Source organism: Canis lupus, chromosome 10, assembly GCF_011100685.1.
Source record: "Canis lupus familiaris isolate Mischka breed German Shepherd chromosome 10, alternate assembly UU_Cfam_GSD_1.0, whole genome shotgun sequence".
Classification (NCBI taxonomy): Eukaryota; Metazoa; Chordata; class Mammalia; order Carnivora; family Canidae; genus Canis; species Canis lupus.
In genome coordinates this window covers 1,330,845-1,354,955 of record NC_049231.1, presented here as the reverse complement: position 1 = coordinate 1,354,955, position 24,111 = coordinate 1,330,845, and the positions used below count along the sequence as shown (strand labels likewise).

Sequence of the window (24,111 nt, the reverse complement as noted above, 5' to 3'; positions counted from 1 at the left end):
TCTCTGATATCACTGCAATAGTTAGCACTTTCCTTTTTTCTAGTAATCTTACCTGATTCTCAGATTCCAACTGGCTCTTGGGTGAAGGAGGAGGTTGCTTTCAGATCACGCCAATGCCCTTGTTGGAGACTCTCTATGGCTCCCTATCACCCACAGATACAGTCAAAACTCCTCAGCGTGGCAAATAATTATAATAGTGAACAGTAATTAAGAACTTATCTTGTTCCAGGCACTGTTCAAAGCAACACATACATATGTGATCCTCATGCGACCACCTCGTGAGGTATGTGCAATCATTATGCCCATTTTTCAGGCGAGGACACCAAGGCACAAATTAAGGCAAAAATTAAGTGCATTGTCCAAAGTCAAACAGAAAATGAGTAGTAGAGACAGGATCAAGTATTCTCTCTCCCCTAGAAGACTTCCCATGGTCTGGCCCTGGTCTACTTTTCCCATTTAAGCTCCCTGCTCTCACAGGCAGAAGCCATCACCTGCTCCATCTTAACCACCCAATTCTGGGAACATGTTCCTCCCTTGACTTCTGAGATACTCCACTCTCCTGGTTCTCCTGCTTCCATCACAGTGCTCCTTCCCTTCCTCCTCCTCTGCCCTTCCCCTTCTTCCTATGCCCTAAATGCAAAGATTCCCCAATGTTCTGTCCCAGAATCCTTCCCTGCCTGTTCCTCACTCTCTCCTGGGCAATCTTATCCCCTCTCAACTCTCACTTCCACACAACTGCTCATATCTGTATCCCCAACCTGACCATTTTCTAAGGCCCTGTCCTGTATTTCTAATTTTCTTAAGTACTCTCCAGCCCGATACTCAATATACCCAAGATAGAACTCATCATCTTCTCTCTTAAAAGTGCTTCTCCTCCAGTATTCCCAATTTCTATTTGTATTACATTTTAGCCTTAATGTGCTGACATTCTCTTCCTTGCCACATATATTCCTTGAGATGAGGCTGTAGAGTCCGGCTCTGTTGTGTCTGGAGCACCTGTTCCCTCCTATTCACTCCTATGGCTGCATCCATTGTTCAAGCCTTCAACACTTAGTGCCTCTTGCTTGCCTATCATAGACGACTTCTCGCTGTCCCCATGGTGTCAGTCCCTTCCCCTCTCACCCACATGGTGCTGTCTGGTTAACTTCCCCAAAGCACGGCTCTGCTGATGTAACTCCATGTAAAGCATTGAACCTACTAAAAATATTCTAAGTCTAAAACCTTAGTTGGGTGTACAAGGCCTTCCATGATTAGGCCTCAAACTTATCTCCCTTTCCTCCCACTCATAGAGCCTATGTTGCAACCAAACGAAAGAACTGGCCGCTCTCCACCTAGTTGTGCTCTGGTCTGTCCATGCTCTTACCACTCCTTTTCCTGTAAATGCCCTTGTTGCTCTTCTCTGCACGTCAAATACTATCTTGTCCTCCCACAATGCTCAGCAATTCATACCTCCTCCATATAAAGCTCCCTCTGAAGCATCAACCAGCAGATAGATCTGTTCTCCCATAACATCTATTCATACCTCTCCCATATAACTCATCTCTCCAACAGGACTGGTATCCCTGGTGCAGTTCTGTGAGTGATTCATCTTTATAAGTGACACAGCAGCCACCTCAGGGCTTTCGTCCAGTATGTAATTGAATTGAATAAACAATTACCACTTCTGGAAGAGCCTGTTTGTTTTTTTGTGTTTTGTTTAAGATTTTATTTATTTATTCATGAGAGACACAGAGAGAGAGAGAGAGGCAGGGACACAGGCAGAGGGAGAAGCAGGTGCTCCCTGCGGGGAGCCCGATGTGGGGCTTGATCCCCGGACCCAGGATCTGGGATCATGCCCTGAACTGAAGGCTGACGCTCAACTGCTGAGCCACCCAGGTGCCCCAGCCTGTTGTTTTCGGCACAATTGAAAAACAATGCCACTGCACCTAATTGATCGGCTATAATTATATGTCATGTATCCCCTGCAGTATTTTTGTTTTTCTTTTTTTTTTTTTAATTTTTTTTTAAGATGTATTTATGATAGACAGAGAGAGAGAAAGAGGCAGAGACACAGGAGGAGGGAGAAGCAGGCTCCAGGCCAGGAGCTCGACATGGGACTCGATCCTGGAACTCCAGGATCGCGCCTTGGGCCAAAGGCAGGCGCTAAACCGCTGAGCTACCCAGGGATCCTTTTTGTTTTTCTTAAAGGCCGCAATGGTAATACATAGTGTTTCTACAGGCTTTTCCCCTCTGTAGATAGTTAGAAAGTATCTAACTCCACAAAGACGCATGGAAGCAAATATAATAAGCCAAGACTCTCCTACTCAACCTGACCACTCTGCCAGGAACTGGGCTTGTCCAAAGCCTTGTCCAGTCTTCGGCTGTTCCATTTTCATCATTCCTCACTCACACTCAGTTGCTTTTCAAACCATACAGCTTCTTCTTCTTTTTTTTTTTTTTTTTTTGGTGCATTTTATATCTTTATTTGATAGTCAGCAGTTGGTTAGTTCTCATCCACATTAACTGTCTGTAGATTTTTGAAAGTGATGACGGATACATAGTTAACCAACATATAGGGCTATTTTGGTCAATCTTCATCCTCATTATGTTTTCTGGACAACCACACAAACAGATACAAAATGGAACATTCCTCCTTATTCCTTTGGCCTAGAGAGCTTTGTTGAGCCTGATGTCCATGCACACATCTGGAGTTCCCATCTTCTTCATGGCAATATTTTGGATCTCTTTGAGTACCAGAGGCGATGCTTCTTGAAACTCACTCAGTGGATGTGCTAGTGAAGGTCGATGGTGTGTTCTCTGGTCACTACCATGTTGAGAGCACAACAGTCCTTCTTTGTGGGAGCCACTCTGCTAGGTCCTGGTTGGAAAGGAAACCACATTCTACAAATTCTCTACTACTATTTCTTACTCCTCTGCTCTTCCTGACACTCTACCTTTGAAGGTATTTTTCCCTTCACTCTTCTCACCCAGCTAATCTGTCTCCCAGCTTACAGTTCATTCTACACATCACTGCTAGGTTCATTTTTCTTAGGCCCAGCCTCAGTCATGTTATTCCCCTTCAGCAGTCCCCAGTGGCCCACCAGACAAAGTATAAACCTCACCAGATGATTTCAGGCCCTGGACCTAAAGTCCAACCTACTAATGTCAGTCTGCGGTTCTTAAAAAGAAAACTACAAACCCAAAATGGAGTCACTTAACATAAAAGTATATATATGTGCATAAGTATATAAAGTATGCCTACACACAATGGAATAGTGGCCATCAAAAAGAATGAAATCTTTTTTTTTTACAATGGCATGGATGGAACTAGAAGGAAATAAGTCAGTCAGAGAAAGACAAATGCCATATGATTTTACTCATATGTGGAATTTAAGAAACAAAACAGGAGTGCCTGGGTGTCTCAGTCCATTAAGCATCTGCCCTCAGCTCAGGTCATGATCTCAAGGTCCTGGGATCAAGCCCCACATTGGGTTCCCTGCTCAGTGGGGAGTCTGTTTCTCGTCTCCCTCTGTACCTTCTTCCAGCCTATGCTTTCTCTCTTTCTTTCAAATAAATAAATAATTTTTTAAAAAGTAAAAAAAAGAAACAAAACAGATGAACATAAGGGATGGGAAGGAAGAAGAAAATAAGACAAAAACAGAGAGGGAGGCAAACCACAAGAGACTCCTAACTATTGAAAACAAATTGAGGGTTGCCAGAGGGCAGGTAGGTGGGGGGACAGTGTAACCAGGTGATGGGCCTTAAGGAGAACATGCAATGTAATGAGCACTGGGTATTGTATGAAACTGATGAATCACTGAATTCTACCTCTGAAACTAATAATACAGTATATGTTAATCAAATGGAATTTAAATTTAAAAAAATTTTAAAGGATGATTTCCTTAGATTATTGGTCTGTTTTTTGTTTTGTTTTGTTTTTTGGTCTGTTCTTAATAAAAACCCGATAAAAGGGGTTTTTCTTTACCTTTAATGTAATCTGCCTAGAAAAACAAAGATTCTACATTTTGTCTTTATCGGATCTTTAATTACTCAGAAGAAAAAAGCTGAGTCTGGGATCCCTGGGTGGCACAGCGGTTTGGCGCCTGCCTTTGGCCCAGGGCGCGATCCTGGAGATCCGGGATCGAATCCCACGTCGGGCTCCCGGTGCATGGAGCCTGCTTCTCCCTCTGCCTGTGTCTCTGACTCTCTCTCTCTCACTGTGTGCCTATCATGAATAAAAAAAAAAAAAAAAAAAAAAAAAGCTGAGTTTAATATTAAAAGAGCTAAGGGGGTCCCTGGGTGGCTCATGCATTAAGTGCTTGCCTTCGGCTCAGGTCATGATCCCAGGTCCTGGGACTGAGCCCTGTGTAGAATTCCCTGCTCAGTGGGGAGCCTGCTTCTCCACTCCCTCTGCCCTTCCCACAGTTCATGCTCTATCTCAAATAAATAAATTAAATCTTTTTTTTTTAATTCTTTAAAAAAAAAAAAAGGTGGGGGGCAGCGCCGGTGGCGCAGCAGTTTAGCGCTGCCTGCAGCCCAGGGCATGATCCTGGAGACCCGGGATCGAGTCCCACGTCAGGCTCTCTGTGTGGTGCCTGCTTCTCCCTCTGCCTGTGTCTCTGCCTCTCTCTCTCTCTGCCTCCATGAATAAGTAAAATAAAATCTTAAATTAAAAAAAAAAAAAGAGCTAAGGCTTTTTACAACTATTTAACTTTCTGTATTGGCCCATAAAGTCTTAATGTCACTTCGGTTAAATGGATAACTAAGTACTGTTTCGCGGTGACCTATGATCCTATTTGACCAAGTATTTTAAAGCCCCTTTAGTATCTTTTGATAATTTTCCCAGAATCAAATTCTAAATGAAGTCTTTTGATCACAAACTAACTTTTAAGTTTTCCTGAGGGTTCCTGGAACATTTCAAAAGATTTGATCTCCTCATAAAAGAGAGATATGAAACTAATTAGGCTTATTTGGTATGTTATATTTCATGGGAAACATTATAAAATAAGTGATGCTAACCCTTCGTCGATTATATTTATGTAGATATACATTATGAAAATGAGTGTTCTACAAATTGTATGAAACCTAGAAATTTGAGAAGTCCTAGTATATGCTATCACTTGTAATTCTAGTTATCATCTTGTCAATGACATAGTAATGAACTCTAATCAGACCTTAATGACTTAAATTTTTTTATTTTATTTAAATTCAATTCATTAACATATAGTGTATTATTAGTTCAGTGATTTATCAGGTATATATAACACCCAATGCTCATTACATCACATGTCCTCCTTAATGTTTATCATCCAGTTACCCCATCCCCCCACCCCACCCCTCCAGCATCCCTGTTTGTTTCTTATGATTAAGAATCTCTTGGGGTTTTTTTTAGATTTTATTTATTTATTCATGAGAGATACAGAGAGAGGCAGAGACATTGGCAGAGGGAGAAGGAGAAGCAGGCTCCCTGCAAGGAGCCCGATGTGGGACCCAATCCCGGATCCTGGGATCATGCCCTGAACCAAAGGCAGAGGCTTAACTGCTGAGCCACCCAGGCATCCCTGATTAAGAATCTCTTATGATTGTCTCCCTCTCTGATTTCGTCTTATTTTTCCCTCCCTTCCCCATGATCCTCTGTTTGGTTTCTTAAATTCCACATATGAGTGAAATCATATGATAACTGTCTTTTTCTGATTTACTTATTTCACTTAGCATAATATCCTCTAGTTCCATCCACATCATTGCAAATGGTAAGACTTTTTTTTTTTTAAAGATTTAGGGGATCCCTGGATGGCTCAGTGGTTTAGCGCCTGCCTTCAGCCCAGGGCGTGATCCTGGAGACCCAGGATTGAGTCCCATGTCGGGCTCCCTGCATGGAGCCTGCTTCTCCCTCTGCCTGTGTCTCTGCTTCTCTCTCTCTCTCTCTGTGTCTCATGAATAAATAAATAAAATCTTTTAAAAAAATATTTATTTATTCATGAGACACACACAGAGAGAGAGAGAGAGAGAGGCAGAGACACAGGCAGAGGGAGAAGCAGGCTCCATGCAGGGAGCCTGATGTAGGACTCGATCCCGGGACCCTGGGATCACGCCCTGAGCCAGGTAGATGCTCAACTGCTGAGCTACCTAGATGTCCCGGTAAGATTTCATTTTTGATGGCTGAGTAATATTCCATTGACTATATATACCCCATCTTCTTTGTCCATTCATCTGTCAATGGACATCTGGGCTCTTTCCATAATTTGGCTATTGTTAACCATGACCTTTTTAAGCCATTTACAAACAGTTACTGCTTTACTCAGATGTCTTTACAAAAGCTTCCAGCAAATGTTTCATCTTCAGAGAAATTCATGGAAAGGAATCTGACAAGTACTCTAGAATACAGATTTCTGATAACTTTCAGATCATACAACTGAACTGAGTAAGAATTTCCAAAACTGGTGGGAAAACTGGATTTAAACAGAACAAGAATTAGAATTAATAACATGGGACTAATGAACTAAAGAAGATTATTATAATTTTTATGACTCTTGTTTAAAACATCACTCATTCTCTAAAATTTTGCTTTTTCATATTTTAGGAAAACTTCTCTTTTTCTTGTAACTTACCAAAAATTTGGTAAGATATAGAAATTTACTTTCTCTCCCTACCTAATCCCTCCATAGTTCAAAAGCTCTTGAGTATTCTTTTTATGACAAAATAGTCATTTACATAAATTCAGTGAAAATCTGTTCTCCTTTTAACAGGACACAAGTAGAAAGACTGGTTGTATTACCAAAGCTTTGACTAGAATATCCTATTTTTTTTAAAGATTTTTATTCATTTATTTGAGAGAGAGAGAGAGAGAGCATAAGCGGGGGACAGAGGGAGAGAGAGAAAGAGACTCCCTGCTGAGCAGGAACCCCCCCCTCCCCCGCTCCAGGATCATGACCTGAGCCAAAGGCAGATACTTAAATGACTGAGTCACCCAGGTGCTTCAGAATATCATATCTTAAAGAGATGGGCCTAGACTCAGATATGATTAGACTTTTTAAAAAAGATTTTATTTATTTATTTGACATAAAGAACACAGGCAGGGGGAGGAATGGGCAGAGGGAGAGGAAGAAGCCGGGCCCCTGATGCAAGGCTCGATCTCAAGACCCTGGGATCATGACCTGAGCCAAAGGCAGACGCTTAACCAACTGAGCCACCCAGGGGCCCATGACTAGACACTTTTTGTTTAGCTTCCAATTTTCTTCCATCCTTCTGATTTGGAACAGGTAAGAGCAAAGACTGCCTTTTGAATCTCCTTGGAAGTGACTTTACCAGGTCTTCTTCATTACTTAAAGGGCAGCCAGATTTCAGGGACTTAAACCTTGAAAATGCATCCACAGCTGAAGAAGGCCCCACTTACATCTGGTCCTACACAAGCAGTGGAGACTTCCAAATGAAAGTGAGTAGGAAAATAAGCTGACATTGAGATAGACTGCTTCTCTCCTAAGACATCAGATCAAGACTTCATACTTTAACTAAATATGAAATGCTTTCTTCTTCCCTTTCTTTCCTCTGGTGCTGACCTGGAAAGGCCATGGCTAGGAGTGGAAATCTTCACCTTTCAGACTACTGGATTTGTCATCAAATCTTCTATCTGTCCATTAACAATGCCACGTTACTGGCATTGGTTTGTGCCTTCTCAGAGTTTGCCTCTGTCTGTGGTGATTACCATTCCCCTTGAGTCTATGAATGGCTAAATAGCGTAGCTGGGCGATGCCTCTTAGGGTTTCTAACTGTGTCCCTAATTTTTCACAAGTGAAATAAGACATCTCAATGATCGGTTTCCCTGGATTGACATTATTAAGTTAGAAAAAACCTACCAGGAGGCATTCGTGACTCAGGATTCACTTTCTTTGTCAGAGTCATACTTCCCTGATTAGGAGTAAAAGTAAATGAGAATATGATCAGAAACTTCTCCTTAACTCTTGAAGATATTGCAAAATTTTGCTAAAACAACAGCTGTCCAACAAGGATCCTTAGACTCTCAAAGTTGTTCTTCATAATAAGATAGTCCTTGATTATCTGTTAGCTGAACAAGGTGTCTCTGTTGTGGCTAACACCACATGTGATATCTAGATTAACACTTGTGGGAAAGCTAAAACTCAACTACATAAGATCACTGAATAAGCCACTTGACTTAAAAAGGTGACTCCTTCCATAAAGTCTTTGTTTGACTTACTTGATTTTGATTGGTTTGGGTCCCAGGGACTATGGCTTCAAAGTACACTTCAAACATTGGAAATTATCCTCCTTAAAATAATTATAATAATCTCCCTAGGGATCCCTGGGTGGCGCAGCGGTTTGGCGCCTGCCTTTGGCCCAGGGCGCGATCCTGGAGACCCGGGATCGAATCCCACATCGGGCTCCTGGTGCATGGAGCCTGCTTCTCCCTCTGCCTGTGTCTCTGCCTCTCTCTCTCTCTCTCTGTGACTATCATAAATAAATAAATTTAAAAAATAAAAATAAAAAAAAAATAATAAACCCCCCTAATCTTCCCCCTAAGGGAAAGCAACCTTGCCTAGAATAATCCTTTTCTTTTGTTAATAATTTTCTTGCCCTACCCTCCTTCTATAAAAACCTTCCGTTGTGTACAACTCCTCTGAGCTCCCCTCTACTTGCTAGATGGGAGGATGCCTGACTCATGAATCATTTAATAAAGCCAATTAAATCTTCAAATTTACTCAGTTGAATTTTGTTTTTTTAACAGCTGTGAAAAACTGCAGAATAGTAGTTGAGGGTGGCGCTAATGCCTTAAATTTTTATCACATCTCAAAAAACAATTTTTTTAAATCACATTTCTCACTTAAACTCAAAGTCTGATCAAAAGGGGGGAACGTTAAAAAGAAAACCTCAGGCCCCAAATGGAGTCACTTATGTTAAGATCCCATGTCAGTAAACCATGATTTAATACTGAAGCTAACTACAGTTTCAACCTCCCGAGGAATGCAACCTTTAACCAGCCAAAATGGAATTTCCTGGTCAACACTAGGAGATAATCTCCCATAGACCCTTTCTCCCTTAGGAGGGCAACCTTGCCTAAAGAATGCATTCCTTGCTAAAAAATTTCTTCTTAAAAACCTTTCCTTTTCCAAGCTCAGTGCAGCTCCCCTCTACTTGCTAAATGGGATACTGCCTGATTCATGAATTATTTAATAAAGTCAATTAGATCCTCAAATTTACTCTGTTGAATTTTGTTTTTTAACAGTCAAGTTGAAAAACTCAGTTTCTCCCTCTGGGGTTTTGCTCTTGCCATTTCCTCTACTTATTCACTGAAACAGACATTTATTAAATACCAACTCTGTGCCAAACCCTGGGTAAGGACTGAGGGCACTGAGTAGAACAGTGCCAACCCTTAAGAAACTCACAAAACAAGTAGGGGATATAGAAATAGAAATAACTCACTAAGAAAATGTGGAGAGGACAGGAAGAGAAAGCACCTATTTTTGCCAAAGGTGTAAGGGCAGAGGTAGTGTTAGAAGTGAACAGAAGCTCAGCACACTAAGCAGAATGACAAGAAGTATACCCCAGGCAGCAGGAACAGGAAATGAGAAGGCAGAGAGGTTTGTAAGGCTGGAGATGATGCTAGAAAAATAGTAGGGACCTGATCAGGAAAGCCCTTAATTGGCATGCTTAAAAAATGTAGACTGTGTCCTACATTTTTTCATTCATTCATCTAATAAACATTTATTGAGCACCCACTATGTGCCAGGTACTGTATTAAGTGCTCACCCCTCATTCATTGCTGATGAAAATGTAAAATGGTGCAGTTGCTTTGGCACCTTGAAAACATTATACTCAGTGGAAGAAGTCAGTTGCGAAAGACTATATATTGCATGATTCAATTTATATGAAATTTCTAGAATAGACAAATCTATAGAGACAAAGAGTAGATGAGTAGTTACCTAGGGTTGGGCTGAAGGAGTTGAGGGAAAATGGGGAGTGACTGTGAAAGAGAGTAATAAACATATTCTAAAATTTATTTTGGTTATGATCACACAACTCTGTGAATATATTAAGAGTGACTGAATTGTAAACTTTAAATGTGTGAACTGTGTATGTGACTTAGATCTCAATAAAGCTTTTAAAAAAGTAAAATAAACAATAGACATAATAAATAGGTTAGAAGAGGATATGCACTTTGGAAAAAAGAAAAAGAGCAGAATAAGGGGGATCAAGAAGGCTGGAGAGAGGATAGTTTATAGCATTTAGTTGTCAGAGTAGGCCTCAAGGAGAAAGCAACATCTGAACAAAGATATACAGGAGATGAAAGAGTTAAGCATTCAGTGGATCTGAAGAGGAAGGGAGCAATTAGAAATATAAGAGGCAGATGCCCTAGGACCTAGTGATTAGATGGGGGAGTCCTAGGATGATTTCCATTTTCAAATCCTTGAGATGCAAGCATGGTCAATATATATAGAAAATCCTGGGGGATCCCTGGGTGGCTTAGCGGTCGAGTGCTTGCCTTCAGTCCAGGGCACGATCCTGGAGTCCCAGGATCGAGTCCTGCATCAGGCTCCCTGCATGGAGCCTGCTTCTCCCTCTGCCTGTGCCTCTGCCTCTCCCTCTCTGTGTCTCTCATGAATACATAAATAAAATCTTTTTTAAAAAATTCCAATGGTATTTTTCACAGAAGTAGAAAAAACAATCCTAAAATTTTTAGGGAAGCAAAAGAGACCCTAATAGCCAAATTAATACTGAGAAAGAAGAACAAAGCTGGAGGCATCACACTTCCTGATTCCAAACTATACTACAAAGCTACAGTAATCAAAGAAGTATGTTACTGGCATAAAAACACACAGAGACCAAGGAAACAGAATCAAGAGCCCAGAAACAAACCCACATATACACAGTCAACATATATATAGGATCCAAAAAGACAAGAAATAGTAAGTGTTGGAAAGGATGGGGAACAACCTGAAGGAAGCTGGAAAGAGAGAACAGAAAGCCTGAGTGAAGTCTCAGGGAGATGAGCAACAGTGGGGCCGGGCTCTGCTTAGTGTCTTCACTGAGCTACGTCCTTGGGCTGGAGATGCTGGAGTCCAAACATGACTCTGCAGGGAACACCTACAGAGCCTTTTCTTTACCAACAGTGCAGTCATTGGCCTGTTCTGTCTTGGGGACTTGGTCCTGAGACTATCCACATAAACGACAGAGGTCATCTGGCCATTTCCCAGCCTGAGATCTCCTTCCTCTTCTCCCCATTTAGAGTGAGCTCTTCTCCCAGAGAAGGTTATTTATATTTTTGGGTGGGGCAATGTAAGTATAAGGAAAAAAGGGAAAAGCTAGCAGAAGAGGAAACAAAGGTATAAAAGGATGTAGGGAAGTGGGACATGTCCAGGGGCTCCAAGAAGAAGTAGAGATGGTCTAATCTACACCTAAGCACCCACTAGGTTGTCCCTCCATTGTTCCTCTCTCCCCATTACCAGTCTCCAGATCCCACCCTTCAGCCCAGGTCTTAGTGACAGGGCTCCTTTGAAGCCCCATGAATTATCTCTCCAGTTGTCTTGGAATCTAGGACAACCACAGGGTCCCTAGCCACTGGCATGGATATTAAAAATGTAAGTATCAATCGCGCCCCTGATTGGTTTCTCTACAACCAGGAAACCCTAAAGAAACTAGCAGCGATACTCTTATATCTATCCCTCAGTAGAGCAACCATAAAAACCTGATACAGATGTGAGAAGGAGGGAAGACTAGCAATCCTCAATGTTAGGCTCCCTGCTGTGTGGGCTTCCCTACCTAGCCATTGTGCTTGCTGTGTTCTGAAAACTCTCACATCCCAACCTGGCGATGTTTCAAGCTTCCATGATGTCCCTCTTCAGCAACAGTGCAGAATGTATTCCATTTGTCAGAACATTTTTGGGGGGAGCCTGTTAGTTGATACCAGTGAGACTACCTGCTAATTCCCTGCCTACTTTTCCTTTTCTTCCTTTCTAAGAATCTTTCTGCATGAGTTCCCCTGCCCCCAACCCTAATTTTGTGGATATCATAAAGTCTTGAGCCTGGATGGTGAGACCAGATTACCTGGGTCCAAATTCAGGCTTTACTTGTTTTGTGACCTTGGGTAAGTGAATTAACCTCTCTATACCTGGATGCTCATTTTCAAAATGGGAAAACGACACCTCAGTGATTTGTTGAGTTAAATGAGTTAACACACATAAAACAGTATAAAATTATTAGATATTATTAGCACTATTTTGGTTGTTGTTGTTTTATCAGTGCCATTCTACACCTTTCTCTATGAGTCCTACCTCTTCCTTCAGGCTTTAACAGAAGGAAATTTCACCATGAGAACTCAAACTACCTGGTGCATTCAGCTACCATTTTTTCACAGTACACGAAACTCCATGTGTTGCAACTTCCTTCATCATTTCTACCAGCCCTTTATCCCCATACTAGACAATGCCAGTTCACCCTGACTTTCTTCAATCTCAAGCGGAGGACATATCTCTCTGCAATATGGTGCACAGCAAAATAAGGAGTAGCCTTTATTCCCTCCTTTCAAATCTTCAGACCTGGGTTTGTCTATAGACACCTATCAGTCTAGTCCCTGATGCTATGATGTGTCTATAATCACCACATGGAATCATGGACTGATCCACCACAACATTCTTTCTTCCCATGTTGGACATACAGACTAGGTGGTGCTCAAGTCAATAACTGTTTATCATAATCCGATGTCACTGTGCACCCACTATAATGTTTTAACTGAAAAAAAAAAGCTGACAATGTCAAGTGCTGACAAGAATATGGATCAATCATTTCCATTCAAAGAGCTGATTCAATCAATCTGAAAAAATGGTTTGTCCTTATTTACCAAAAATAAAGATCCACCTTCCCTATACTAATTGATTCCACTTTTAGGTACATTATAACAATGACAACAAAATACGTGCACATGTGCATCATAAGATGTGTTCATAGCAGCATTATCTGCAATAGCCAAAAGCTGAAAACAACCAAATATGTAACAACAGTTAAGTAAGTTGAAATATGTTCATACAATGTAATGCTATATAGTGACAAAAATGAACTACAGCTACACAATTAGATGTATGAATCTCACAAACTTAATACAAAGAGGCAAAATTAATCTATCTTGCTGCAAATCAGATTCCTGATTACCCATGGGGAGGTGGGTGGTGTGAAAGATGGAGCGAGGTTTTACGGGTTGTCTGTGGTGCTGGTAATGTTCTATTTCTTGGCCTGTGTGGCTGTAATAGAAGTATTAATTTTGTAAAAATTCACTGAATTGTCCACTTATGACCTGCATCTTTTTGACTCAAATTAGATAAATAAAATTACTTCTTTGGTTTAAAAAAAAAAAAAGTCTGAAGAAAATTGCCTCTGCATTTGCTTATGAAATTCTTATCCACTTGATGAGATGAGCACTGGGTGTTATATGTTGGCAAATTGAATTTAAATAAAAAATATTTTTAAAAATTCTTATCAAGAACAGCATGCATCTGTACACTATGCAAGACCCCACATAATAAATGCTGTCATGCATTTACTACCAGGAGAGACTTTGTCTTTTCTAAGTAAAGAGTATGCTACTGATTATTTTTAAACTACTTAGTTTTTCATATTATCTTAGAAGTTCAAAGCCAGGGATCCCTGGGTGGCGCAGCGGTTTAGCACCTGCCTTTGGCCCAGGGCGCGATCCTGGAGACCCGGGATTGAATCCCACGTCGGGCTCCCAGTGCATGGAGCCTGCTTCTCCCTCTGCCTGTGTCTCTGCCTCTCTATCTCTCTCTGTGTGTGTGTGAGACTATCATAAATAAATAAAAATTTAAAAAAAAGTTCAAAGCCAAATTTAATTAATGATCAATCAGAGTAATTCTCTTAGCCTTTGTCGACAGCACTTTTTCTTCTCTCTTCTATCACTTTAATTTTCTATTTCTTTTTTGTACTCCACTGGCTATTTATTTTTTAAAACATGGCACACTTCACGAATTTGCGTGTCATCCTTGTGCAGGGGCCATGCTAATCTTCCCTATCACTCCAATTTTAGTATGTGTGCTGCCAAAGCGAGCACTCAATTTGCATTTTAATATCCCTAAGTGTATATATGTCTTTCACTTTAGGTTACCTCAAACTCTTTTTGAAGATGCTGCATCTGTCCAAGAATAAAACTTTAAAAGATTCTCCAATCTCAGCCTCATTCCAAAAACTGACTTCACTCTGCCAAGGGGAAAAAATAAGCAAATACTCCAACAACTGATGCCTTGGACAGGCATTTTTTTAATATCACACTTCATTTCATATCAGTATATAAGATTCCACAAAGAGAAAGGAGAAATGTTACCTGAAGAATTCTTGTTTGGGAATATATGTCAGATTTCAAATACTCCTTGTTTAACTGCCTTTGGAATTTTACTTCTCTGTTTCCTACAGAATTAGAAATTTAACAAGTGGGAAAGAATAATGGGATGATTAAACCGTGTTTACTGGACAAGTGAGAAGAAAGAAAGAAAGAAAAAGAAAGAAAAAGAAAGAAAGAAAGAGAAAGAAAGAAAGAAAGAAAGAAAGAAAGAAAGAAAGAAAGAAAGAAAGAGAAAAGAAAGAACGAAAGAAAGAATAAATTTACCACTCCCACTACAAAGGGCTTGCTAGAAATGGGAGAAAGGGTGGCTTTGGGGTGGGGGAGTGGGGATTGGCTAAGGCAAGACCCAAACTAGACTGTCAAGCTTCAGCAACACAATTCTCTTGATTTAATTAGAGAAGGCTCCTTTTGCTTACCCACAGTTTCATGAACTTACCTCACAGCTACCAGTATTAACTATGAAAGAGTTGATTTTCCCCACTGTCAAGAATCTTAATTTATAGAACATACCCAGGAGCTCTTATTTGCAAGGATAAAATCACCCCCAACTTTTTTTTTCACCCCCAACTTTTAAACAATACTTTCCCAAACTCCAAAGGACTGAATATTTTTTTAATATTTTATTTATTTATTCATGAGAGACACACTGAGAGAGGCAGAGACACAGGCAGAGGGAGAAGCAGGCTCCCTACGGAGAGTCTGATGCAGAACTCGATCCCAGGACCCCGGGATCACAACCTGAGCCAAAGGCAGATGCTCAACCACTGAGCCACTCAGGTGCCCCAAGAGTAAAGATTTAAAAAGCAGAAAGAATAATGCTGATGAAATGTCTTTCAGGAATGAAAGCTGAAAGATCTTTGCAGAAAATAAAAAAAATCATTATCAAGACCTCTCTCCACACAGACCTTATCTCCTCCCTGTCTCCAACCCAGCACACACACACATATACACACACAGCTTAGGAAAAGTCTAGTCCCGGAGACTTGAGAGGACTTCCTGAATCCCCACGGGGAGTGGCCCCCTCCCACCCCAGTGCTGCCCACCCTCCACCTTATACACTGCTTTCACAACGTCTCCCTCTTGTGGGAAGAGCCGGGACCACTCCACTATTTGAGCTAAGCTTGCAGTTCTCAAGGATGACCAGTGTCATCCTTGCTCAGCTGGACACTCAGTGTCATCCTTGCTCAGCTGGACACGCAGTTCTCAAGGATGACCAGTGTCATCCTTGCTCATCTGTTATAACCAAAACAAAAAGCAGAAAGAAAAGAGCTGCCCTGGCTAACCAGAGCATTTCCCATACTCTTCAGTCCTCCATCCTCCAATTTAAGCTGGAATACTACACTGCAAACCCCTGCTGGAGTAAGGAGTAAGGAGGCTGGCTAATTTTACCAGAGCCCACAAGCCTGCCAACCTGAGATTAGCTGCTTCACACTTGGGATCTAAGCCTTCAAGTAGTCAGACACCTTTCCAAAGAGCTGCAGCTGCTTAGTCTCAGGCCCTGCAGCCAGGATATGTGCCTTTGTGCGTGTGTGTGTGTGTGTGTGTGTGTTAATAACAGCTTTATTGAGACAAAGTTCACACACCATACACTTCACCCTTTCAAAGTATACAGTTTGGTAGGTTTTAGTATATTCACAGGGCATCTCATTTCAGAACACTTTCTTCACCCCAAAAAGAAACCCTGTACTCCTTAGCAATCACCCTTCTTTCTTACCCTAGCCCTAGGCAACCACTAGTCTACTTTCCACGTCCATGGATTTGCCTATTCTGAAAATGTCACATACATGGAATTACACGATACATGGCCCTTTATGACTGGCTCCTTTCATGTAGAATGGTTTCAAGCTTCTTCCACACAGTAGTGTGTATCAGTATGCAGTACTGTAATTTGTTAAGAAATATACATTTGGTCTTTCAGATGACCAAAAACATATTTTTCATAAATGTTTGGTCTTCGTCAATGTTTCTGGCTCACAGGTCCCAAAGCCCTTAGAATTTCCTGAGGGATGAGAGCAACGGGAGCATCTTTCCTTACATTGTTTGGCCTTTTCTCCTCAGTCCCTGAAATTACTTCAGAGTCAAGAAGGTAAAGTGGGTATACTGTTATTCCTAACAACCCCCTTTCTACCACAACTGGGTTAATGTTAATGCGGTGATTTTTGAAAAGCACTTCATTGGCTGCCAGGGGAGCCAACCAGGAGTAGAAGGTTGGGATTTTTTCAGTCCCACTCCCAGACCTTCAGGGAGAAAGAAGGGGCCAGAGATAGTTTAATCACCAAAGGTCAACGATTTAATTGATTGTGCCTATATAATGAAGCTGCCGTAAAACCCAAAAAGGGCAAGGTTCAGGGAGTTTCCAGGTTGGTGAACACATGTAGATTCGATTCAGGAAGAATCTGGAGAGGGCATGGAAGCTCCATGCCCTTTCCCACGTACCTTGCCTTATGTATCTCTTCATCTGGCTATTGATTCATATCCTTTGTAATAAATTGGTAATCTAGTGAGTAAATGGGTTTCCTGAGGTCTGTGAGCAGCTCTAGAAAATTAATCAAACCCAAGGAGCGATCTGTGGGACACTGATTTGTAGCCAGTTGGTCAGAAGCACGAGTGACAAGCTGGGCTTGCAATCAGCATCTGAAGCGGGGCAGTCTTAAGTGATTGAACCCTTAACCTACAGAATCTGATGCTACCTCCAGGTAGATAGTGTCGTAATGGAGTTGAATTGTAGGACACCCAGCTAGTGTCTAAAGAATTGGTTTGGATATGTGGGAAACACTCTGTACCCACATTGGAATGGGAATCAGCATCCTCTCACAACTCTCCTCCCTTGGCTCTTATGAAATCACCCTCTCCCAGCTCTTTTCTGCTTCTATTCCTATTCATTCACATTGTCTTTTGCTGGCTCCTCTTCCTTTTCCAAGTTTCTAAAGTCAGTATCTTTAAGAGTTCTATCCTGGCCTTTCTTCTCTTCTCATTGAACACATCCTCAGTAATCATCGCCTTCAACTATGATCTTCAGTCCGGATGACTCCTGAGATTTAGCTCCTCAAATCCAAATGCCCGCTAGACATCTTCCACTGGGTTCACCGATACATTCCATAAACAGAGTTCCTATTGTGAGCTAGGGATTAGAGGTGAGTAAGTAGACATGATATTTGAAATCTTAGAATTTACAATCTAAGCAGAAAAAACAGACATTCAATATATAATCCCACAAATAAATATATCATTACATACTGATGGGAACTATGAAAGAAAAGCACAGGGTGCTTAGGGAGTATCACAGCAGTAACTCTCCAAAACTGTAATAATGATGCTTCGTTGCAATCTGGTCCTCCTCATTTCCTTTTTCTTTTCTTTTCTTTTTTTTTTTTAAGATTTTGTTTTATTTATTTATTCATGAGAGAGAGAGAGAGGCAGAGACACAGGCAGAGGGAGAAGTAGGCTCCATGCAGGGAGCCCAACGTGGGACTTGATCCTGGGTCTCCAGGATCACGCCCTGGGCTGCAGGCAGCGCTAAACCGCTGCGCCACTGGGGCTGCCCTGGTCCTCCTCATTTTCATCTTATTTCCTATCCCTAAATCTAATCCACTCAACAAATGTAATGAGTTCACACTAGGTGCCAGACAACCCCCTTCTCTCCAGCTGACCAAGCCTGAAGCCTGAGAAATCATCCTAGACCACTTCCTCACTCCCACACCCAATCAATATTAATTCTACCACCTTAAGTCAGTTATGTCCACCCAATCCCCTCCATCTACACTTTACTGTCTTAGTTCAGGCCCCAAGTATTTGTCACCTGGATTCCAGCAACAGTTTCTGGGGACTGCTCTGCCTCTGGTTGCTCTCTCCCCTCCTATCTGCCCTCCTCAGAGCTCCAGAATTTATTTCTAAAACACAACTTTGTTTATGCCTCTCTCCTGCTTAAAAGACTTCCAAGGCTCCCCACTGTCTTCCCACCAATCCAAATTCCTGTGGAAGAACAAGGCTTGATGTGTTTCCATTTGAATCTGTCATCCTTTATTTTATGCAGTCTGCGAAGAGAAAGCTAGACCCAAAGAGTACGTAGCTTCATGACTAACATGAAAACCTGGGATCCCTGGGTGGCGCAGCGGTTTGGCGCCTGCCTTTGGCCCAGGGCGCGATCCTGGAGACCCTGGATCGAATCCCACGTCGGGCTCCCGGTGCATGGAGCCTGCTTCTCCCTCTGCCTGTGTCTCTGCCTCTCTCTCTCTCACTGTGTGCCTATCACAAATAAATTAAAAAAAAAAAAAAAGAAAACCTACACAATATGCACACTGGCGGATTACTTATCAAAAAACTGATGGGTTAATTTACAGTTTAGATGAAAAAAAATCAATTTTATATATGAAATCCAGTGTAGAGATTAAAAAAAAAACCTGCATGTTTAATATGTTAATATATAATATATCGGCTTTATGGTCATCATTTGCTTTGTAGTTAGAAGAAGCATCCAAACTAAAACTTTGCTCTTAACAATTATGAAGGTTCTCTTTATTATTTTTCAGTAGTTCATGATAACAAGAGACAAAATCTATCATAATTAAACTTAAATATGACCTTGGCCACAACTAGATAAGTCTCTATTATGATCTTGCATCATCAGAACACATTCTCTAAACTTCTTTTTACCTTATTAAAGAGGAAAACAACTGGTGCAGAGGTATTTCTTTTTTTTTTTAATTTTTATTTATGGGACACCTGGATGGCTCAGCAGTTGATCGTCTGCCTTAGACTCAGGGCGTGATCCCATCTGGGGACCAAGTCCTGCACTGGGCTCCCTGTGAGAAGCCTGCTTCTCCCTCTACTTAGGTCTCTGCCTCTGTGTCTCTCATGAATAAATAAAATCTTTTTAAAAAGAAGAGGAAGGGTAATGACGACTTCTCCTTTAAAATGTATTTATTTATTTGACAGAGGGAGAGAGAGCACAAGCAGGGGAAGCAGCAGAGGGAGAGGGAGAAGCAGGCTCTCCACTGAACAGGGAGCCTAACTCTGGAGCTCGATCCCAAGAACCCGGGATCATGACCTGAGCCAAAGGCAGATGCTCAACCAACTGAGCCACTCAGGTGCCCCGAGTATTTCAAATGTTCAACTTACTCATTTCAACAAGATTATTTACTCTAGGGACACCTGGATAACTCAGCGGTTGAGCGTCTGCCTTCAGCTCAGGCCGTGATCCCGAGTTCCGGGATCAAGTCCCACTTTGGGCTCCATGCATAGAGCCTGCTTCTCCCTCTGCCTGTCTCTGCCTCTTTCTCTCTGTGTCTCTCATGAATAAATAAAATAAAATCTTTAAGAAAAAAAAGATTATTTACTCTAAGACGGCTCATCAAATTTTAATATGATCAATATTTTATCTTAATTTTAACCAAAGCAGAATAAAAACAAAAGATAAATCATTTCTATTTCCACATGCAATGCTCTAGCTATGGCTTGCCTCTTAGCTCCACCTCTCATCAGGCCTTCCCTTCAAGTCTGAGTCTGAGCTCTGTCCATATGGAACTCAAGCAGTTTCTGGAAAGTGCCATGCCATTTACAATTTTGTGCCTGTGTTCCCTGTACCAATCCTACCCAATTCTTAAGGAAAATGCTGATACCTATAGACAGCTGGGTTATAAATACACCTATAACACTTCATTACATTTTTTTTTAATTTTTATTTATTTATGATAGTCACACAGAGAGAGAGAGGTGCAGAGACACAGGCAGAGGGAGAAGCAGGCTCCATGCACCAGGAGCCCGACGTGGGATTCGATCCCGGGTCTCCGGATCGCGCCCTGGCCAAAGGCAGGCGCCAAACCGCTGTGCCACCCAGGGATCCCTCATTACATTTTTTGATTTGTGTTTATTGCCCCTATTAGGTTATAACTTTCTCAGAAACAAAAACTATGTCATTAATTTTTTTCGCCCTACAATCTAGCTAAGTGCTCAACACAAATGTTCATTAACTATCTGTGGATCTATCAATCAAATAGATCATCCTTTATATGTTAAAAACATCCGAAATAACAAGAGTCGAACTAGAAAGGAAGTCATGAAGTAGGTGTCCAAGTCTGCAAATAATTTGCGGAGACCTAGGATTGATGGATTACCCAAAGAGGATGATGGTAGATGTATGTAGTAAAAGAAAACAGGATGGCAGACGGTTTATGGCTTGAAGGACAAAGGGGTTTTGCACCTTTGTGGATGAAAGCACAAGGGGAAACCAACTGAATGGCAATACTGCCTCCCAGTGGCACCTAAAATAACAGCCTCTAAAGCAGGGCACTTTTACAGAATAACAACTTTCTGATAGAGTGTGGTTGTGGCCTAAGAACTGTGCTAGGGACTTCTCACTTTATTTCACTTAATTCTGACAACAACTCCTTGTAGAGACACAACATGTAGCTTAGCAGTTAAATGCAGAGAGCTTTCTGGCTTTCCCAACATACTAGGTGGTGTGACCTCGGACCAAGAATTTAAGTTCTCTGCATATTTCCCCATCTATAAAATAGGATAATACTACTATCTACCACATAGGGTTCTTATGAGGGATAAATTTTTTAAAGTAGGCTCTATGCCGAGCGTGGCTCAATGAGCCTGAACTCATGACCCTGAAATCAAGACCTGAACTGGGATCAAAGTCAGACTCTCAATGGACTAAGATATCCAGGTGCCCCAATTAAGTTCTTTTTTTTTTGTTTTTAACAATCCTATACATTACTCAGTGGTCACCATAGTAAGTGTAGTCACCGTCTGTCTCCAAACAGTGTTATTACAATCTTATTCACTATTGGGACGCCTGGGTGGCTCAGTGGTTGAGCATCTGCCTTTGGCCCAGGGCATGATCCCGGAGTCCTGGGATCGAGTCCCGCATCGGGCTCCCTGCATGGAGCCTGCTTCTCCCTCTGCCTGTGTCTCTGCCTCTCTCTCTCTCTGTATCTCTCGTGAATAAATAAATAAAATCTTTTTTAAAAATCTTATTCACTATATTCCCTATGTTGTACTTTTCATTTCTGTGACTTCTTTATTTTATAACTGAAGTTAATACTTCCTAATCCCCTTTATCCATTTCACCCATCCCCCTACCCACCTCACCTCCAGCAACCACTATTTGGTCTCTGTATTTAAGAGTCTGGGTTTTTTTTGTTTGTCTCTTCATTTTGTTTCTTAGATTCCACATATGAGTTAAATAATAAGGTATTTGTCTTTCTCTGTCTCACTTATTTCACTTAACATAATAGTCTCTAGGTCCGTTCCTGTTGTTGCAAATGTCAAGACCTCACTCTCTTTTATGGCTGAGTAATATTCCTCTGTGTGTGTTTGGGGGGGTGAGGTGATATCACATCTTTGTCCATTCATCTATTTTAGATACTTGGCTTGCCTACATATCTTTGCTACTGTAAATAATCTACAATAAACATAGGGGTGCACATATCTTTTCTAATTAGTGCTTCCATTTTCTTTGAGTAAATACCCAATCATAGAATTACTTGATCATAGGGTATTTCAATTTTAATTTTTTGAGGAAAGTCCATACTGTTTTCCACCAATTTACATTTCCACCAATAGTCCACAAGGGTTCTTTTTCCTCCACATCCTCACCAACACCTGTTATTTCTTGTCCTTTTAATTTTACCCTTTCTGACAGGTGTAAGGGAGAAAAATAAATTCTCAAAAGGGTACTTGACAGCATAGCGAATGCTATATAAATAGTAGCTATTATTATTCCCTTTTTCTGATGAGAAAATCAATGTTAAATAAATTGAGTACACAGTAGTAACTTAAAAAAATATAACTTCCTGGGATCCCTGGGTGGCGCAGCGGTTTGGCGCCTGCCTTGGCCCAGGGCGATCCTGGAGACCCGGGATCAAATCCCACGTCAGGCTCCCGGTGCATGGAGCCTGCTTCTCCCTCTGCCTGTGTCTCTGCCTCTCTCTCTCTCTCTCTCTGTGTGTGACTATCATAAATAAATAAAAATTTATATATATATATATAACTTCCTTTGCTTTTTTCCCTTACATCTTAGCTCTCTCAGGTGTTGTGCTCCTTAGTGGTTCTGAAATTCAAACAGGGGACTCTCAAATATTCCAAAGAAGTCAGTTCCTAAAGGCAGCAACGCAAAAACTGAGAAACCTCCATTAAAAAGTCCAGAGGGAGGGGAAGCCCGAGTGGCTCAACGCTTGAGTGTCTGTCTTTGGCTCAGGTGGTGATCAGGAGTCCTGGGATTGAGTCCCATGTTGGGCTCCCCTCTGCCTATGTCTCTGTCTCTCTCTGTGTGTCTCTTATGAGTTAATAAATAGAATATTAAAAAAAAAAAAAGTCCAGAGAGAGACGGCTCTGGAAAAGAGCACTCCCTATGGCACTCTTGCCTTTCTTATTAGAGAGAAGATCTTCCCAGTAACAAAATTCACCCTACTCAAAACAAGATGCATAAGGATTGTGAAAATCAACTAACTTTGTGCACGAAATTAGATTTCAAGGAATATTCAAATAAGTATGATCTGCCCAGAGTCTATTTTTGACCACTTTGCCCACAGAAGCTAAAAGACTGTGATCATTTTCGAGATTAGGCTAATAGAGACTCTATTCTCTCCTTGTTCTTCTACTGTTACTGCAAACATAAAATTCATGAAAATGATGGTTTTCAAGTAACATACTTTGTAATTATAGACTTCCCACCCCACTCCACATTTGCAATGAGGTGTATCTTTACCAGGTAAGATTGATTGGCAGATCGGCACGTTAGTAGCAGACTCCTTTCAAAGCTCTCCATGATTCTGCAAGATTTCTCTAATTCAGATTTTAGGATTCCTGGGTGTTCTATTTGAGAGACTGAGTATACAAACAGTGGCCATATGTAAAGACAGAAGTTTGAGGAACCCTGGCTGGCTCAGGTGGAAGAGCATGCAACTCAGGGTTGGGAGTTCAAGCCCTATGTTGGGTGTAGAGTTTACTTAAAAACAGAACCCTGACCTACAACCTGAAGAAGCCAACCCAGAAAACCAATCCCCCTATCTATAATAAACACCTCAGGAAGCCAGCCTGCTGTAAGTTAGACTTGCAGAAGTCAGATCACTGTCTGTAGTAATAGTCCAGGAAGCCAAACAATAGCCCCTATAACAACTGGCCCCAAATGGCCAGCCCTTGATTAATAAATACCAGCTTCCCTAAATTTTGTGGCCACTTCCAATTTAGGACCAACCAGATAAAGTCAAATATGTGTCCCTACTCCTGGATAGCCCAACTACAGCTTTCCCATTGCAAACAGCCTTGAATCGAGGTATACCTGAAACCTCCCCTCCCCCCACTGTAAAGCTTTCCCTTGCCTCTGCCCGCCTTTGAGTCTTTGCCAAAACTCCAGTGTCTGCAGCTGACCCCTTGCCATATAGCAAACTCTGAGTAAATAGGCTTTGATTTTCTTATTTGCTTGGTCTTCGTTTATTTCCACATATTAGACCTAGTAATTCTATGAAGAATTAATTTCCAAACCCTCTTTAAAAGATACTGGCTTACACTGTTTAAATGCGTTATTTCTGAAACATTCATAAAGTTAGCGGGGAACATCATTTCTTACTTCATCTTAGCACCTACTTCCAGAAGCCCAAGGGCTCACCTTTCTGCACGGGATCCCTCCCGGAACGGAAGCGGCTTTCCTCTGCCCACCAGAGCAGCCGAGTTTAGCGAGGCAGCTGATTCGCTGAGATCCCGCCGGCCCAGGCCAACCCCCAAGAGGGAACTACAATTCCCAGAGGCCCTTGCAGAGGCCGGGG

At 41.5% G+C, this 24,111-nt stretch overlaps 1 protein-coding gene and 1 non-coding gene across 6 annotated transcripts in view; both read right to left on the bottom strand.

Annotated features, from left to right (window-relative positions):
- The window catches only part of HSD17B6 (hydroxysteroid 17-beta dehydrogenase 6), a 68,167-nt gene that overhangs the window by 16,732 nt on the left and 27,324 nt on the right, over nucleotides 1–24,111 (bottom strand). Inside the window, exons 1-2 of one of the 5 annotated variants that reach the window (XM_038549727.1) lie at nucleotides 23,955–24,010; nucleotides 7,833–7,884 (exon numbers count right to left, since the gene is read on the bottom strand). The exons of 1 other annotated variant lie outside the window; for it this stretch is intronic. In XM_038549727.1, the coding sequence (XP_038405655.1) occupies nucleotides 7,833–7,878 (46 nt within the window). In that variant the 5' untranslated portion in view covers nucleotides 7,879–7,884; nucleotides 23,955–24,010. Of the gene's footprint in view, nucleotides 1–2,308; nucleotides 2,332–7,832; nucleotides 7,885–14,320; nucleotides 14,410–23,954; nucleotides 24,107–24,111 lie in introns of those variants that run through there. 3 more of the 5 variants (XM_038549729.1, XM_038549731.1, XM_038549725.1) reach the window with 3 other exon arrangements.
- On the bottom strand, nucleotides 13,946–14,050 carry LOC119873813. The gene has a single exon (XR_005366314.1). It is a non-coding gene; the product is annotated as a U6 spliceosomal RNA (small nuclear RNA).